The 18,075-nt window shown below is 37.6% G+C and overlaps 1 protein-coding gene across 3 annotated transcripts; it reads right to left on the reverse strand.

Annotated features, from left to right (window-relative positions):
• Positions 1–793: 793 nt before the first annotated feature.
• ZNF207 (zinc finger protein 207) lies at positions 794–16,652 on the reverse strand. Of its 3 annotated transcripts, none has more exons than XM_007452369.1 (11): positions 16,642–16,652; positions 15,564–15,740; positions 14,081–14,207; positions 9,725–9,863; positions 8,738–9,005; positions 7,038–7,108; positions 5,056–5,213; positions 3,790–3,882; positions 2,545–2,787; positions 1,790–1,949; positions 794–1,647 (listed from the first exon to the last, which is right to left on the reverse strand). In XM_007452369.1, the coding sequence occupies exons 2-11, from the start codon at positions 15,602–15,604 to the stop codon at positions 1,487–1,489; spliced, it is 1,461 nt and encodes a 486-aa protein (XP_007452431.1). In that variant the 5' UTR covers positions 15,605–15,740; positions 16,642–16,652; the 3' UTR covers positions 794–1,486. The 3 variants fall into 3 exon arrangements, with proteins under 3 accessions (XP_007452431.1, XP_007452430.1, XP_007452432.1); XM_007452368.1 differs by lacking the exon at positions 16,642–16,652 and adding an exon at positions 8,181–8,228 and having other exon boundaries at positions 15,564–15,750; XM_007452370.1 differs by lacking the exons at positions 3,790–3,882; positions 16,642–16,652 and adding an exon at positions 8,181–8,228 and having other exon boundaries at positions 15,564–15,750.
• Between the last annotated feature and the right edge of the window lie 1,423 nt (positions 16,653–18,075).

Consider the following 18,075-nt stretch of genomic DNA (forward strand, 5'->3'; position numbering starts at 1 on the left):
GAGTTCATAATATATTAATAATTATACTTTGTACAGGTCATTGGATACTTAGTCATAAAAGTACTCTGCAAAAATGAAGATCAAAAAAATGGATGCCAGAAAGAAGTCAACAAGGCTATTAATATATGAAACTTGCAACATAAGATACTGAATAACAGCAGTCATCTCTAGAGAAAAGTTCTCCATAGAACACAGTTGAACATTCAAATTTCCAAGGATGAAAAGGTTAACAGTAAAAAGCCATTTAGGCTTAATAATAACAGAAGACAGCCATTTAATCAAAGAAATAATGTAATCTTCCAGGAACATAATAAAATAAAAAATTTCGAATCCATCTGTTAAACATCTTAACAGAGGCACATTTAGATTCTCATCATCACATTAGAATATATACCAGTCATTAACAGTACAGAAGGCTATTACTGCATGCACCTAAGCTTCTAGAAGTTTGCACCTGAAAAGCTTCTGAGGTCCACACAGTACCGCAGTCTCAAAAATAATCAGAAGGAAATGAATGGGTCTGGCACTAGGCTCTAAACATCAGCAGGAAGGAGGGAATATTAAGGTTTACATTTCAAACATCTATGATAGCTAACATATATTGACACACCAAGGGGGTGGAAAGGTGACACAATACAAAGATTTCATACCCATGTAATGACTCATAGGTATATCTAAGTGTTTCTGTCAACTGAAGGACTAACATACAATTCTACATATACTGTCCAGTTTAAAACATGCAGCTAAGGAACAACCTACAATTCAAAGACAGAATCCAATGATATATCAAAACTGCATTGGTATAACTACGAATTTTATTATGTGGACATCTACTGTGGCATGCATCTGTACAAACCTTTCAGGCAGTGGTCCACAGCTGGGTTATGAATAAAAAGGCATAAATTTTTCTCTCATTTTATTACAATGAAGTTTAACAGTACAGAAAAGTCACATGACCTTGGTGGGTCAGATTTCTTAAACCCTGAAACATGAGGAACTCTAAATACATTAAATATTGTTACACATTCAGACTTCCAATGTACAGGTACTTGAAGACAGTTACAGCCCTCACCAAGCTAGGTTGGGGACATGAAGTCCAACAGCATCTGAAATGCTGTGAAGGCATAACTTTACAAATAGCAACATAAGCTTACAGAACTTGCCTTTATTAGGGTGGTATGTTCATGTAATTCCAGCGCCTTCACAATATAACGAACCAAATTTACTATACTTCACTTCTAAAAACCTAGATGAAACATGAAAAAGAAGCCATACAGTATAAATTGCAACTTCAGGAAAAGTTCCTGCTTTATTATTCCAAATAAATTTTCCCATGTAAAATAAATGTCCAATAGTTCCTGGTATGTGGGAAGATAATGTTTGTTAAAGTCACAATGAAGCCTTATTGACGGAAGCTTGGCTATATAAACAGCACAAGTTGAGAAAAGGTTTAATCTCCAAACCTATTAGACTGGATGAAGTAAGATCAGTAACGGCCACCTTGCGACATTACAGGAGGTCTCATTCCCATCGGAGGTCGAGGAGGCCCACCTTGGTAAGGGGGCACCATTGGCGGTCCCTGCCCATACGGCGGCATAGCACCAGGAAGATAACCTGGCATGCCTTGATGATGACCACCATACTGACCTACAAAACACATTTAAAACACAAAAAAATAGATTGAGTCTGTGCCTTGTACTTTTAAATGCAATGCATTTTGCAGATAAATGTGTTTCACGTGTACACTCAGAAAATCCACTAAATAAAATAAATGTAAAAAGAGGAATACCATGAGGCGGCATTGGGGGTCTCATTCCTTGTTGCTGTGGGATGCCTGGCTGTGGTGGCATCATACCTCCAATTGGTCCAACAGGTGGATTACCAATGGGAGCCTGTCCTGGTCGAGGAAGATTACGTTGATATTTAGGTAACTGTGCTCTTCTCTCTTCCTAGGAATAAAAATACGTGAATTGTGAAACATCTGAACACAGGGAGTTAAGCATGAAGGTAAGCATCTAAAGTCTTTATATTTACAGAGTGAGAGTAATTTTTAAATGTTCCCTTACATCCCAATTACCTTCACCCCACAAACCAGTCCAACTTAAAATCTTGATGCCTTAAGAAAACTTTACCTATTTTTATATTTGAAGCACGTTATATTGAACAACTTTCCAGAAATTATAAATTGCTTCAGCAAGAAACTAATGAAGAAGGTATATGGACTGCAAGGGACCTGCAGACTCTATCTCACACTTGTTTCTTCGATTAATTAAATTTATGAACAACAAAAATAATTTTTGAGAGAGTTAAGAACCCAACTTACTATCCTCTTTTAGAAATAGTCTTGGGGGGGGAATGTATCTAAGATCAAAACATGCAATATTCACTTTGTTTTGTGGTTCTTAAAAATCAGAATGATAAAAATCACTTAGCATTCAATCAGATCATAAGACCACTGGTATACAAATTAAAACTTTTCAAATGGACAAGTTGCTACCACAGTACTCAATCAAACTCTGCTAGTAAAAAATGTAAACAACTTACCAGCGATATATCCTCATCTGGATGGATCAACTTACTGGTTGCACTGGTCGTTGTAAGTGTAGCAGGCTTACTTGTTATTGAAGCTGCTGGTTTAGCTGCAGTGCTATTTGTTGTACTAGTGGTTGAAGCTGTAGACTGTGTATATGCAGGGAATGTAGGCTTTGGGGGTTCTGTAGTTGTTGCAGGGGTACTATTTAAGGGCTTGAAATCTGTACCAACAGGTCCTTGGACAGCTGCCTGAGCCTGTAAAACATTATCTTTCATCAACAAAACTTCAAATCCCCAAACTGAATACATCTACTACCTATTTAACTTAAAAACAAGACACTAACATTCAATAAGGGACAAAACTGAAAACCAAGTTAAAATCATGAACAATCCACAAAATTCAAGGTAACACATAATACCAAAAGATGCACATCCAAAACACAGCAGTGGAAACAAGAAACAAGTTAGACTGCTTATGTAACTTCTCAGATATCATCTATCTCCTCACCAGAAATTACTTAATTTACAAAGCTTTGTATTTATTCCTAATTGAAGATATTATCATGTAATGGAATAGCATATTTTCTATTATCATCATTCTAAATTCCTTTTAAAAATTTATCTACCAAGGAGCTCAAAAAAAAAAAGTTAGAAATTATAGAATACAAATGTTTGGATAAATTTCAGTTACTAAGTATAGCATAAATAATAACTACCAACGGTGACACATTAAAGATATGTCCTTCAGAAGTATTCTTTATATAGTAATACAATGCCCTCCCAATTAACAATGGCTAGATTATTATGATGGACTAAAGGGTTTAGTAAGCTTTTAAGTATAAGGTTACCAAGTAATAAATGTTACTTTTCATAACACTGAACATCTGAAACATGTAAACTAGGCCAACTTTCAGAACCAAATGCAGAGTACTAAATTTCCTTACATTATATGTGATGCATTAAACAGCATAAAACAGAATAGCTTAATCATGCATCTGGCTAACCATTGGCCACTAAAATGCATTTACTGCTTACATGCTTTTAACCCTTTAGAACCATAGGAGTTTGGGGTGTATCTTTTTCTATTAGTATGCGGTTCAAATTTTCAAATAGCATTGATTTTATAAGCCATTAATTTTACTTAAAAAAAATTAAACGTATTTTTTGGGAAAAGATTTAGTTTCAAAGTAGGGTCCAAAGGGTTAATGAAGTTATAAAGCCATTTTTAACAATTTTAAACTGCAACTTCCTGCGTACTTGTGCTGCGCTAGGAAACAGAGCTTTAGAAGACGCAGACAGACTTTCTGAATTGGATGAAGCTGTACTTGAGCTTGTTACAGGTGTCCCCATCTGTAGCATAAAAGAAAGGAAACAATGAAAAGTCTCCAAACAAATGGGTGAAAATAAGCCACGTGGTAGACTTTTTTTTCAGTATAGATTGCATTTTTCTAAATGCAGAATACAATGCAATCAAATCTGTTTTATAGAGGCAGGCAGTTAATGCATTTACAATAAACAGAGTGACACTATGAGCCTCAAAAAAACTTTTTAAATTCTACACCAATAAACCTAATTAACCACAGGTTTTTTCCCCTAAAACTAACGTTTTACACTTTTCCAAAACTGAAACCTTAAACTGAGAATTATGACGCATTACTGACACTTCAATTCTCCATCGATAACTACATCTTTTGCCAAAAGTTTATTAACAGGATAAACAAAACAAACAATAAACAAAATCCCCACCTCAAAAACATATTAATGTACTTAAAAAGTAATGCTTTTAATTTAGCAACTACAAACAGAAAAAAAATTGAAAAAAGAAAACATCTAAGGGATAATTTTAAGGTGAACAATGAAGAACATACATCCTGAGCGTCTCAATTCTGAATGAATTAAATACATCTGCTTAACTCTGAATCCAACTGGGGGGAAAAAGCAAAGGTAACAACCATTATATACATACTATATATAAAAGAAGGATTTTTTGCTTCTGAGTTCTGGGGAGGAAAAAAAAAAAAGGACGAGTAGGAAATATGAGTGTGACTAGGTCAAAAGACATTAAATGATGCCCTTCCAGCAACAGTGAGGCACTACTGTCTGTCACAATTCTAGACTAAAGGAAGAGCCCAAAAATTATTTGCTAAGGTCTTACGATTTTTTGACTTTGGTTTTCATTCTACTCATAGCTCATTAGGTAAAGGAGGACCTCATAACATTTTTATGTATTTAAGTTCCCAGAAATTAAATTTTCATTTCTAACTAAAGCTAAGAATAACCAGAGTTCACAACTACAAAAAAATAACACACTACACTAGTTTCTGGTTCCGGTCAACCTTTTATGAGTAAAGGAAATCAATGTGTGCAAAAACGGAAGAGAACACCACTTCTTCAGTATAGTTAATAAATTGTATTAAGAAAATTACAATTTTTAAAATGACTTGACATTTTCAAGGAGTTCAGTGAACAACTCCACTTTACCTTTAAATATAAGCACGCTCTTTTTCAGAAATTTCACCTTACCTGTCCTGCACTGGGGAAAAGAGGCTTAGTAACTGGAGGCTGTGGAGCTGGAACTGTTGCTGTTGGTGCAGGTGGTCTGTTAAGAATACCTGGCGCTGAAACAGCCTGTGCCTGAGTCATTGGAGGAATTCCAGGACGTGGAACAGGAGGGGGCATACCTGCAGAGAAGAAATACTGGAGTGGGACCCAGTTGCTGAAACATATAGTTCAGAAAAAATACTTCCTCAAAACTTTGCCACTAAAACATACTAAATTAAATTAAAAATGATTCTAGGAAATTCCCTGGCAGTCCAGTGGTTAGGACTCGGCTTTCACTGCTATGGCCCGGGATCAATCCCCGGTAAGGGAACCAAGATCTCATAAGCCGTGCAGCACAGACACACACAAAACAAGATTCTATACTACGAAGTTATCAATACTGACGACTGACTGCTGAACTCAATGAAGCCCCAAAGTACTTGGGCACTTGCCCCCTTGGAACAGTTTTGCCTCCAACTTTCTACACCTTTGCGTCTCTTCAGAATTTTGGGACATGAGAGATACCACTAGAAACCCTGTATATGGGCAAAGCCAACAATTAGGCTTATTGATATTACTGATGCAGCAAATTTTTGAAACATATAGAATTATTTCAATCATCTGACAGATGTTTCCAGAACTCTAATGCAAACTACAGTAAAAACTGTTAATAGGTCAAATACCCATAAAAATTATTCCAGAAACTAAATTATTCCTTTAAGTGTGCTTTAAATACACAAATTTTCCTAAAATATACACTAGGCATTCTTTGAAGTTCCTCAATGTAACTTAAAACTTTTACTGACTTCACATTACCAAATGAACACAGGTTATTTTTCTGTATTCATTTAAATGCCTAAAATTATCTCACAGCACGATGTATGTGAAGCTGTTGCCTATAAATTAATGATTGCACTGGCATGATTCAAATTTTGCTGCTGCTTTATTTTTGTTCCTTTTACACCAACTATCACTTGAGTACATCTGAATCTGCTATAGACTGCAAACCAAACTTGCTAGGATTAAAACGCTAGGCAATGGACTCAGAAAGCCTCATGAAGACCTCTGTGGCACATTTACTGGGCTAACCAAATCCCTTTCCCCACACTGTAGGCTAAAAAATCAAGATACTTTATTTCCCATGCTTCCCTGCACCTAGAAGCTCCATTAGACCCATTTCTGGCCAATGATATGTAAGAGGCTAAGGAGATTCTGGGAAAGTTACTTTGTTCCCTAATACAAGAAAAAGGAAAGCACCCTTTCTTGCCTGAGATCTTATAACTACTGAGTTACATGTCTGAGAGAGAAAGCTAAGGTTGGCAAAGTGGAAAATTTTTGAAGTATGGGTTCTTGTTATCACTGGAGCCACTGAGCCTACCACTTTTAGGTTGAGTGAGATAATAAATACCTACGTTGTTTAACAGTTTGTTGGATTTCTCTATTACTTGTTAAAAGTCTCCAGTACTTGCCTAAAATATTCCTAACAGATATAACCACTCTTAAGTCACAGGCTCAGTGACCCATTCTGGTGGCTTTGAGGACTACTTTTACTATCTATTTCAAAACTCGGAACTCAGAACAAAACGAGATCACATTTCTCCCAGTAATTTTCGTAAGAAGTCACTAACCTATAGAAACTTTAAAATTACACCAATTTTAAAACTGCACCTCGCAGTGGTTGAGAGTCCACCTGCCGATGCAGGGGACACAGGTTCGTGTGCTGGTCTGGGAAGATCCCACATGCCGCGGAGCGGTGGGGCCCGTGAGCCATGGCCGCTGAGCCTGCACGTCCGGAGCCTGTGCTCCACAACAGGAGAGGCCACAACAGTGAGAGGCCCACGTACCGCAAAAAAAAAAAAAAAAAAACCAAAAACTGCACCAATGCCCACAGATCTGCTGTCTAAAATATTTAAGAATAAATCACTTCTGTCATATTAAAAAGGAAACTGTCTAACATTTCATACCTGGTGGCATACCAGGCATCAGAGGTGGTATTCCCGGTCCAGGTGGCATCATTCCACCCATTGGCATCATTCTATTAGAAAGCAAATTTCAAGAGACAACTAAAGTTAATTAACAGTATAAAACATTAGAAAATATTTTGGCTAAAGCCTGAAACAACAGATAAGACTTGAATTTGACCCCTAATATTGAAATCAATCAAGCTGAAAGAACACACAACACACTAAAACAATTCTATCAAAACAAATTCCCTAAAAACCAGCAAACTCTTTGGTTTACCAGTAAAATCGGGGAAAAAATTCAGTCTTTGTTAACAGAACATTTAATACATTTAAAGTCATTGAGAACAATTATTACACTCTCCTTAATATAAGCAAGAGGCCTTATCCAAAATGTGCGTAACCGGAAAACAAAATCACCTTTTGTCTCACTTGGAAAATATCCACAGAATATTAATCAAAAAAAAAAAAAAAACTCTATATTTTAGAGTTATCAGATTTTTTCAAAAAGAAAATACTGAATGTACTTTGTGGAGTAAAGATTTATTTTGGACAGGCACGGAAAAACTACCATCAAAATTAAAGATAATCAAAAGTAAACTCAGAATCCCTACTTTTCATGTACAAAGTTGCTAACACTAAACCAGGACTTAAAAACACAACCCATATTTGTTTTCCTTCCCTTAAAAGAGCTCACCTTCAAATATCAGTGTCCAATTCACTTAAAAAATTACAAGTTTGTGAATTAATGATTTAGGATTCTTATCAGAATAACTTCTAGATATAGATTTTATTAGAAGAAAAATCAATTACCTTCTACAGTAACACAGCACGTAATTTAGCAAAGGAATATATAGTCTTTCTTAAACATCACCCCTTTTTACTAAGTCCCCTTACTTTTAGCAGTTTGGGGAAAACAGCTGCACAATTAGAAAATGCTTTGTTTATGAGTCTATTACGATTTCCTCACAGATGTTTTAGTTCCCTCCTTTAAGAGATCTGTGTCAATCAGTTTGCAAAGTTTAGAAGTTTTAGTGAGGAAGATTAGAAAACTTCTGAAGTCAACTTAATAGATACCATTAAACACACAAAAAAAATGACATTATGATTATACCTCCTGAATTACATTACGAATGAGATGCTTACATGTTTTCACCGCAAAATGACTGGGTATATTTTCTCTGATGATGCAATCTGTGAAAATGTATGACAAAATCAAAATCTAACTGATTTTCAAAATACAGTGGGAAAGTGTATTGTATACCTCTCACATCCAACAATATTTAAATAAAAGTGATGGGCACGAGCACCTCATATTCATTTTAGTTCTTGATGACTTGACAAATAAATCATTTACAGAGTTTGCTTCTTCTCACAACTATAAAGTGTCATGGACAGTTTTGAATCTCAGAAACTCAAATCTACAACCAACTACTTTAATTACATCAGATGCAACTGAAGCAGATGGCTGCCTACATACATCCTAAAACCCAAAAATCTATTCTCTTCAGAGTCAAATTTATATTCCTTAAATTATTAGTAGATCCCTTTATTAGGTAAGTTTAAAAGTTACAGAGCCCATACCTTTTAGAAGCAAAAAGAAAAATAAAAAAAAACAGCAAAGTAACATTTAAGTGATGTAACACACCCAAGTTGAGATCACTCTAGGCACAAGCCCACAAGTCAATTAAGAGTTTTCTTACCCAGGTGGCATTCCTGGAGGGGGTGTACCTGTTGGCATACCAGCCATCAGAGGTGGTATTCCCAGTCCAGGTGGCATCATTCCACCCATTGGCATCATTCCAGGTGGCATTCCTGGTGCTCCTGGAACTGGTGGTAGTCCTGGTTGTGCCATTGGGGGGATATAACCTTGTTGAGGTTGAACAGGCTGTGGCTGAAATGAAGTTGAAGCTGCAGAGTCATCATCGTCATATTCATCAGAATCCTCTTGTTGCTTCTTTTTTTGACTCTCTGCTAAAAAAGTTTAAATTAATTTTTCCCATAGAGTAAAAAAAGAAAACCTACGCAAGTTTAAGACATTCAACATTTAAAAATTTTATTTCAGTGCAAGTAGCTCCTGAGATTTTTCTTCCAAAAAAACTCAGTTAACACTGCTCTTTACTCTTTAATGTTTTTTCAATCTGTATTAAGCAAGAAGGTTAACATCCTTTCCCTATTCTATGGCAAGTAAAGAACATTTTCCTAAAGCAGTTATACTTTTAAAAAACAGCTTTCTATTCCACTCCAAAAGGTAAACTATGAAAACTAGTCTGACCTCTCCAGAATGCTTTTCAAAAGACTTCATAGTTTACTAGTAAGTTTCTATCATTTGGATAGGAGAGGGCTGCAAATCCCAAGTCAAATACACCACTAAAAGAATTTACAATTAGTGGTTTCATAAATCAAAACAAGCTACCTTCCTCCTCAAAGGCCTCAACACTTGCTAATCCACCTGGAATTCAGTTATGAGTAAAAATATAATAAAATGTAGGGAATGATCCAAATGCTACCACATATACAAATAAAATACATTAACTTTGAACGTAAGACCAAAAAAAACCCCCAAAAAACCTCAAACTGAAATTCTGAATAGACCTAACATCTACCATTAAATTCATACTTGAAAATATTGTAATAATACTCTCACTAGTTAAGCTGTATCAAGAAAAAGCATACATCTTAGCATTTACCTTGTGTTTTCTGTTCAAGAAGTCGTCTTCTTTCATCCATGTCTTTTTCTGGAATACCTTCCATACCATATATTTCCAACTCTATGTCTGTTCTCCCAGGTATTGCATTTGGTACTGCATCTATTGTCTCTTTATGCACCTAACATTAAAAAACAAACCAAAAAGACCCCACACCAACAAAACAAAAACCTTCCATTAGATAGACAAAAGTGCCTCATGAAAGTCTTTTAAAGAGTAATTTTAAATTACTCAAGAGACCACTTAGTATAATGGTTAAGAATGACTGGTTCCATAGTGAAAGTATGTGGATTCAACCCCCAGCTTTATGGCCTATTAGCTATGTGAGATTAGGCAAATTCTTCGACCTAAGCCTCAGTTTACTTCACCTATTCAGCACCTAACTTCTGAGGTCATTTTTAGGATTAAAAAAGACGCTATGTAAAAAGCACTTGGCAATGTGAAGCACATAGCAAGGGCTCAATAAACAATTTCAAGTTTACCTTATAACCTTGATTGCCTGAATTATTAACAATGAACTAACAGTGCTACTCAAATCAGGGAAGTGTGAAGTCTGAACTAAGTAAAGCTTATGAAGTCTTAAAATTAAGTATCAGAATAAAGTAACTTTTCCAAGAATGTATCCTGAGACAGCTAGTAGCTACAAACCACGAAAGTGACATTTCCAATTAGCATTACCCGTAACTAATGAGTCACCTGAAGAGCTTAATTAACACTGCCACAGTAGTGATCCTGTCACTTTCCACCTCTCAATTTATTTGGCAGATCACAAAAAGAAGTCCTTCAGAGGTTTTATTGTAAAATAAAACACTGGGGATCTAGCACCTTTTTTCACTGTATGGTTTTGCTAGATCAAACATTTCTAACCCTCAAACGCGAATAACTTTTGCCAATATGCTAAAATCCCTGTCGGTCTAGGTTTCTTCCGCAAAAGGTATTAACTTAGGCTACAGGATGGCAAAGTAGTTTGCCTAAAATATCAGCTTCACTTGGAAGCTTATTAGAAATGCAAATTCTACGCCAATAAAAATTTTTTAAAAATAAATAAGAAATGCAAATTACCAGGCCACACCTGAGCCCTACTGAAGCAGAAACTCTTGGGTGGAACTGCAAATCTACCTAACAAGACTTCAAGGTGATTCTTTTGCATACTCAAGTTTGAGAACCACTTATTTAGGTTAATGACTTGGATATATTGGTCCAAGTAATACTCAATTTTTCTTTCCTTCCAAGACACTTTCATGGAAGAATAGAAAGGTAATTAAAGAAAACTAAGTATTTTCCTGGAGGAGTATCTCAAAGATTTAAAAAAGTGATATGCAAATCAAATTCACAAATTATCTTATTGTGATTAAAAGATCCATGAATAAAGCTACTCAATAAATGACAATCACCATTTCCTACATTTTTTGGAACATGTTACTTCTCTTGATGAAGGCAGATGAAGTAACTCATATATACGTTCTCTGAAAAAATACAATTACATTCACATACACATTAACTAGTTTTCACTACATTTCTAAGTGATGAAGGAAAGAAATATCTTAATTAAAAGGTATTGGAAAGAGAAGAAAAAATAACGCCATTCACTCAAAATCTTCCCAACCTTATGTTACAGCCAGAATTAGATTTCTTAGTCTTACATAGTAGAAATTAGTATGGTCTCAGCTGAAAAGATATGTGCAAACACTGACGTAAAATATCTAAATTACTAATGTCCTAAACTAATCTATAAAATTCCAGCATGTGTCTGATTTAACTGCCATGCCTATCTCACAAGCTCCTGTGAAATTATGGTAAGAACATATAAACAGAAGCACTTAGTCAATTAAAGATTATTACTAATAGTTTCTTAACTAATCTTCCAGCTTCCACTCCGTTTCTCTGCTCTTCTCTATAGTACAACTCCCTGAAATAGCACCTCTACTTTCCTCTCATTTTCTCTTGCAAGCATTCCTATCAGCCTTTCATCCTCTTCATTCTAGGAAATCACTCTTGGCAAGTAACCAATGACCTCTACTTTGATTAATCCAATCTTAGTCCTGTGCTTAACTAACCTACCACCAACGTTTGACTTAAATAAATAACTCACTCCTTGAAACACTTCATTTGGCTTCCACAGCACTACTCTCTTGGTTTTCCTACCTTTTCAATCTTGATTGGTTTCTTTTAATCTTCTGACCTCTAAATGCTGGGAGTGGCCCAAGGTGGTGTCGTTGGCACCACTTTTCTATCTATATTCTACTCCCTAAAGACATATAATATCATGGCTTAAAATAGCCATCCTTATACTGTATCCCCCCAAATTTCTATCACCAGCTCCAACCTCTCTGAACTGCAGACCTGTAGATTCAACTGCTTATATGACATCTCCATCTGGGTATTCAACAGACCTCCTCAAAATCTCAAAACTAACATACCCAAACTCAAAATTAACATAAGATGATCTTGATAGCCTCACCCCTAAGCCTATTTTTCCTGCAGCTTTCCACATTTCAGTACAGTCGTCCCTTGATATCAAGGCATGACTGGTTCCAGAACCACTCTCCCTAATACCAAGGATGCTCAAGTCCCTTATATAAAATGGCGCAGTACAGTTAGCCCTCTGTATCCACGGATTCTGCACACGTGGATTCAACTTACCGAATTTCAATTGCGGTATAATACGCAGATGTGGATACCAAGGGCCAAATGAATACAGTAACTCACTTTTCACACTGCTCAGGCCAAAAACTTTCAGAACATCCTCCACTCCTCACTTTCTCATACTCCACATCTAATTCATCAGCAAATTCTCTGTCACCATCACCTCTTGCCTGGAACACTCTTGCCTGGTCTCCTAAGTGGTCTTACTGCACTCTACAGTCTACGCTCAACCCTGCAGCCAAAATGACTCTTTAAAAAGTGTGCCAAAGCATGTTTCATCTCGATTAAAACCTCCCATTTCACTATTAAAGAAAATGGCCTACAATAGCCTGCAAACCCTCCTATGTAAAGTAGCACATTGCTGTCCTTGCCCTCAATATAGGAGAATGCTCCTGACGTGAAGGTCTTTCATCTGCTGTTCCCTGGAATCTCTCCCTCACCTCCTTTCAGATCTCTGTTCAGATGTCAGTTTCTCATTCAGGCCTGTACTACCTTGTGGCCCTCCCCTATCCCCCCTACCTAGTTTTAGTTTTCTCTGTCACATATCAGCATAAAATTAAATATTTATAGGCTGTTCTCCTCCACAATGTAAATCTAAACTCCACAATGATGACTTTGATTTATTCACTGTTGTATATTCAGTGCCTAAAACATTGTACAGTACTGTCTCACAGAAACTGTGATAAATGGTAATGTTCTGCATCTGTACTATCCAATACAATAGTCATCCACCAGTCACTTGTGGCTGAGCACAGGAAATGTGACTATAAGGTGACTGAGGAATTGAAGTTTTAATTTGTAAATTTCTGTTTAAATAGCCACAAGTAACTAGTGACTATCACAGTGGAAAATTGTGGGTCTCATATTTTTAAATGGATACTGAACTGCTATTATAGCGACATAATTGGAGTGAAACAGATCTTTATAAACTTATTTTTAAACTCAGGGAAGCAATATCTTGTTTTAATTTACCTCCCTGCCTCCTACCAACAGTAGTTTCCAATAAATGGGGATCTGCTCATCTCACATCTCTCTAGGGTCCAATTAGGCAAAAATTCAGGTAGCTCTAGGACTGGCAAAAGTAGAAGAAATAATGTTGAATAAAAAAGGTACTTATTAGATCTTCAAAAATATAAATTACAAAGCCCTCCCCACCTAGTGAAAGAACTCAAGAAACCTAGAAATTATTAAATGAAACACCATGCCACCATTCCAAAAGAGGTCCATGGAATAAATGGTAGCTTAGCCCCAGGCAACAGATTATAACAAATCGTTAAAGACAGTGAGTAATGGTGGTTAATTATGTACTAATTCTTATGGGATTGGATTTGGTCAGAGTGCCCACAAAATTTAAATCACTGATCCTTGTTCTCTTAGCCAAGTACTGACGAAATACTTCGTGATCTCAACCTAATTGTCACCCATCTAAATCTAGGATAAAAGATATTATCAATAATTTAAAGGTAAATAGTAGCATAAACTCTTTAAACATGAAAAATCAACTGTTTATCTTCTCAATGGCTAAAGAACAGGGTTTTTTTTATTTTAAAGCTGACTGGTCATCTTATCTAATCTTTTGCAATAAACAACAACAACAAAAACTCTACCGCTATCAAAGAGAAATTCAAGATTTTTTCATGCTGTTTCCAAACTACAAGAGAGCAAAAATTAAATACAGAAGAAACTCCTTACCTGCATGCAATGAATAGCTAAGCCAGGTCCTGTATACAATTTCTTATGACATATGTGACATTTAAAATGCTTTGCTTTTTGGTGCTGTATAAGGATCTTCTCATCATCAAAATCTCTATTACAATACCTGATCACTATAGTTAAGGTACAAAAATAGCACAATAGTGACACTGCCTATAAAAAATAAATCTGTAATGAAAGAGAATAGTAGTAACATTAAAAACAGGCAACAGCTAAAACCAAGAGTACTTTATATAAACTCTACTTTTGATATTTATTATATAACTAAGGATTAACCTCCCACATAATTTTGGAGTTTTCAATGTCCTGGAAGCTCACAATATCTCTTCACCACCCCTAAATAAACACATCTCAGTAGACAGTATACTTTTGTCAAATTCCCGCGTTTCACACAGATTTATGTGTGAAACTTTTCTTTTGTTCAATGTCTCAACATTTACAAATGCACACTGTGAACTGGAAGGGTTCAAAAAGTTTAAAAAGAAAAAAAACCCCAAAGTTAATGTGAACAGAACTTCAAAAATTAGAAGATAAAAATAATCGAAATACTAAGAATTTACCTAACATTTAAAATTTAATGTTTATATTATTTAGAATCTGAAAATAAGTTCATTGCGACAATTTTCTATGAACAATCCACAAAGTTGCTTGCAATTCCGTACGAATTTGTCGCCCAAAAATGTATTTAAACTCACAGATAAGTTCTGTCAATAATACTGAGAATTCTTCTCTCCCTTGTCAGATTTTCCAAAAAGCACTTTACAAAATCTGTACACCGGTTTTCAACTATTATATAAATACATGCAGCGTTTTTAGGTACCAGACAGTAAATAAAATCAACTGAAACGTAAAGTTTACTAACGTTTCCGGGGGGGGGTGGGAGGCGGAAGCTAGATCTTACCCCAACCCCCAGCAAAAAAAAAAAAAAAAAAAAAAAAAAAAAGGGGGGGGGGGGGGGGGGGCGTCGAAATCAGGGTTGACTAACATAAGCCTTTACTAAACCACCGATTCTACAAAAAAAAAAAAAAAAAGAAAAAAGAAAAGAGTGGGTGACCGACTCCGGAAGCTCCCCCCTGATCCGCCACAGAGTCAATAAGCGTACTATACTCGAAGCAAGTCCCTTTGTTGAACCGACACCTAAACAACGGAGTGTGGCAGAAGACTCCTCAGGGGACTCTGTCCTTGGTGAAGGGGGTCCAAGCCGCCTCCCCGTGGGTCAACGCTCGCACCAAACCGAGACCCTCCTGAGTCACGGAGTCCCACGACCCACAACTGGCAGAGCTTCTCGCCCCAGGGACCCCATTTTCCGAGAAACCTTCCCAAATCCGAGCCCAGCCACCAAACCACCGACCCCGAGGCCTACATCCCACTCTCCGCCATAGGCCAAAGCCAGGCCTCCCCGTCCCGGTCACCACCAACCGGCGCCCCCGCTCGGCCTCGACTTCAAACCGACAAAGGATACCAGCACCACGGCTTCAGCTGCTTCTTCTTCTTGCGACCCATAACTGCGCTCTACCGCCAGAAAAAAAAGGAGGAGAAAACAAGGAGGAAAAACTAGCCGAAGAGTCTCTCACTCTTCCGACCCAACCGCCACCTCCGTGTCCCACAGGCAACAGCCACAAAATGGCCGACGCCCTCGCTCGCTGCTCTGCCTCCCGTCAGGCACTGCGGCCGGGGGCGGTGCCAGGCAGGGGAGGGTCACATGACGAGGCCTACGCCCTGAGTGGGCGGACACTCGCTCCAGCGGAGGGCCGGCTGCCATCTTGTCAGTGAGTCCGGTCCGGGTTCTTCCGTGCGTGCGAATTACTCCGGGTTTACTTTGTTTATAAAAGAACCGGTGATACGTAGGTGCGCCGAGACAGCGCGAATTGGAGGAAAAAAAAAAAACTCAATAGGTTACCAGAGTAATTCAAGGTAAACTACAAATAAAGGATAATTGAGACAGCGCCCAATTTTTCTTTTGTTTCATTTCCCGGATTACTCCTTTCTGTAGTAAGTGTTGGACGTTTGCCTACTAAGTCGAAGAAGTCGCAGTCTTTGCCTTGTAATTCACAGATCGGTGACGGATGCGTAAACGACGCAGCGTGACCACCGCGGTGACGGAAATTCGAGGTGCTGCAGAACCTCAGTGGAGAGGAACCGTTTACAGGGCCTTGGCGGTCATTGGGGTATCGAGGAAGGTTTCCTGCAGGGTCAATGGGAGCAAACGAGGTGAAGGAGAGGGTATCTCACTAAGGGCGCAAAAAGTGCACGTCTTTGATCCTGAGCACCTGAAAAAACACTAGAGATAGTAGGGTCGGAGCTCGTAGTGAAGGGACTGATGGCAAGAGATAATCCTAGGGAGGCTGGCAAAGGCGACTTCCGGAGATTCTCCAGCAGCCTGAGGAGCTGGATTTTATGCTGAAGTCTCTGGGAAGCAGCAGAAGAGTTTTAAGAGCGCAGTTAGAGAAAAACGCAAATAAGTATAGCTGGTTAAGAGTCCAGTGCTTCGGTTCATTTTCCACTGCCTATTTGCATGGCTTTGGGCAAGCCACTTAAACTTCCTCTGTCTGCACTTATAACAGAGTTTGGCATAGAGAAATAACCGGTAATGTAAATTAGATGTTACTATTAAAAGGGAAAAGTAATAGTAGATATCCATGGAGCGCTTATCGTGCGCCAGACAAGGTGGTAAATTTTACATGTCTCAACAAACCTGTGATGGAGGTGCCTTTGTTATCACCCGGTTAACATAGATGAAGAAAAAGAGGCTTAGGGGAGTTGAAGCAGGGAATTCCCTGGTGGTCCAGTGGTTAGGACTCCTCACGTGCACTGCCGAGGCTCGACCCCTGATCAGGGAACTAAGACCCCACAAGTTGCGGGGGGAGCAGCCAAAAAAAGGGGGGGTGGGCGGGGAGTTGAAGTAATTGACAAAGTCACAGAGTTAGTAAATATGAAGCTGAATTAGATTTGAGTTTTAGAAAAACTCCTTTTGCCTACAGTGGGAATAGTGGATTGGGGAGGCTGAAAGGCAAGTCATAGAGAATGTGACAGTAATCTGGATAAGAGATGAAATTGGTCTGAAGTAGGGAGTGGTTATATATAGAAAAGCATTTATTCATTCTTCCTAAAATAAAAAATAAGATAATTTTAGATGGTGCCCAGTGCTCTACCAAAAACAAAAATGAAGAAAGAAGGTGATGGAACAATATAAGGATGTCCACTCTTGCCACTCTTATTCAACATTGTACTGCAGGTCCAGCCAGGGTGATTAGGCAAGAAAAAGAAGTAAAAGGAATCCAGATTGGAATGGAACAAGTAAAACCATTTCTATTCAGAGATGGCATGAGTGTGTGAATAAAAGAAAAAGCCCGTAAAGAAAAAGTAATGTGTTGAAATCCTACCCCCCAGTACCTCATAATGTGACCTTATTTGGAAATAGAGTCTTTACAGAGGTAATAATGCTAAGGTGAGGTCATTGGGGTGGACACTGGTGACTGGTGTCCTTGCAAAAAGAGGAAATTTGGTTGCAGAGATAGGTATAGAAGAAAACACTATAAAGAGATAGGAAGGAGACCACTATAAATCAAGGAGAAAAACCTGAAACAGACTTTTCCCCATAGCCCTCAGAAGGAACCAACCCTGTTTTCACCTTGACTTTGGACTTCTAACCTCTAGAACTGTGGGACAATAAATTTTGTTGTTTAGGGTGCAGTGGTTAGTATTCAGCACTTTCACTGCTGGGACCCCAAGGTTCAGTCCTGCAAGCCGTACAGCCAAAAAAAAAATTGTGTGTGTGTGTGTGTGTTTAAACCACTCAGTCTGTGGTACTTTGTTAATGGGAACCCTGGAAAACTAATACACTTGTTTATAGAAAATTCTAAGGAATACATTTTTTAAAAATCTAGAGCTAATAAGAGTTCAACAAAGTTCACAGTACAAGATCAATATGCAAAAATCAGTTGTATTTCTTTTTTTTTTTTTTTTTTTGGGGG

This window comes from Lipotes vexillifer, unplaced genomic scaffold (genome assembly GCF_000442215.2).
Source record: "Lipotes vexillifer unplaced genomic scaffold, Lipotes_vexillifer_v1.1 scaffold216, whole genome shotgun sequence".
Lineage (NCBI taxonomy): Eukaryota > Metazoa > Chordata > Mammalia > Artiodactyla > Lipotidae > Lipotes > Lipotes vexillifer.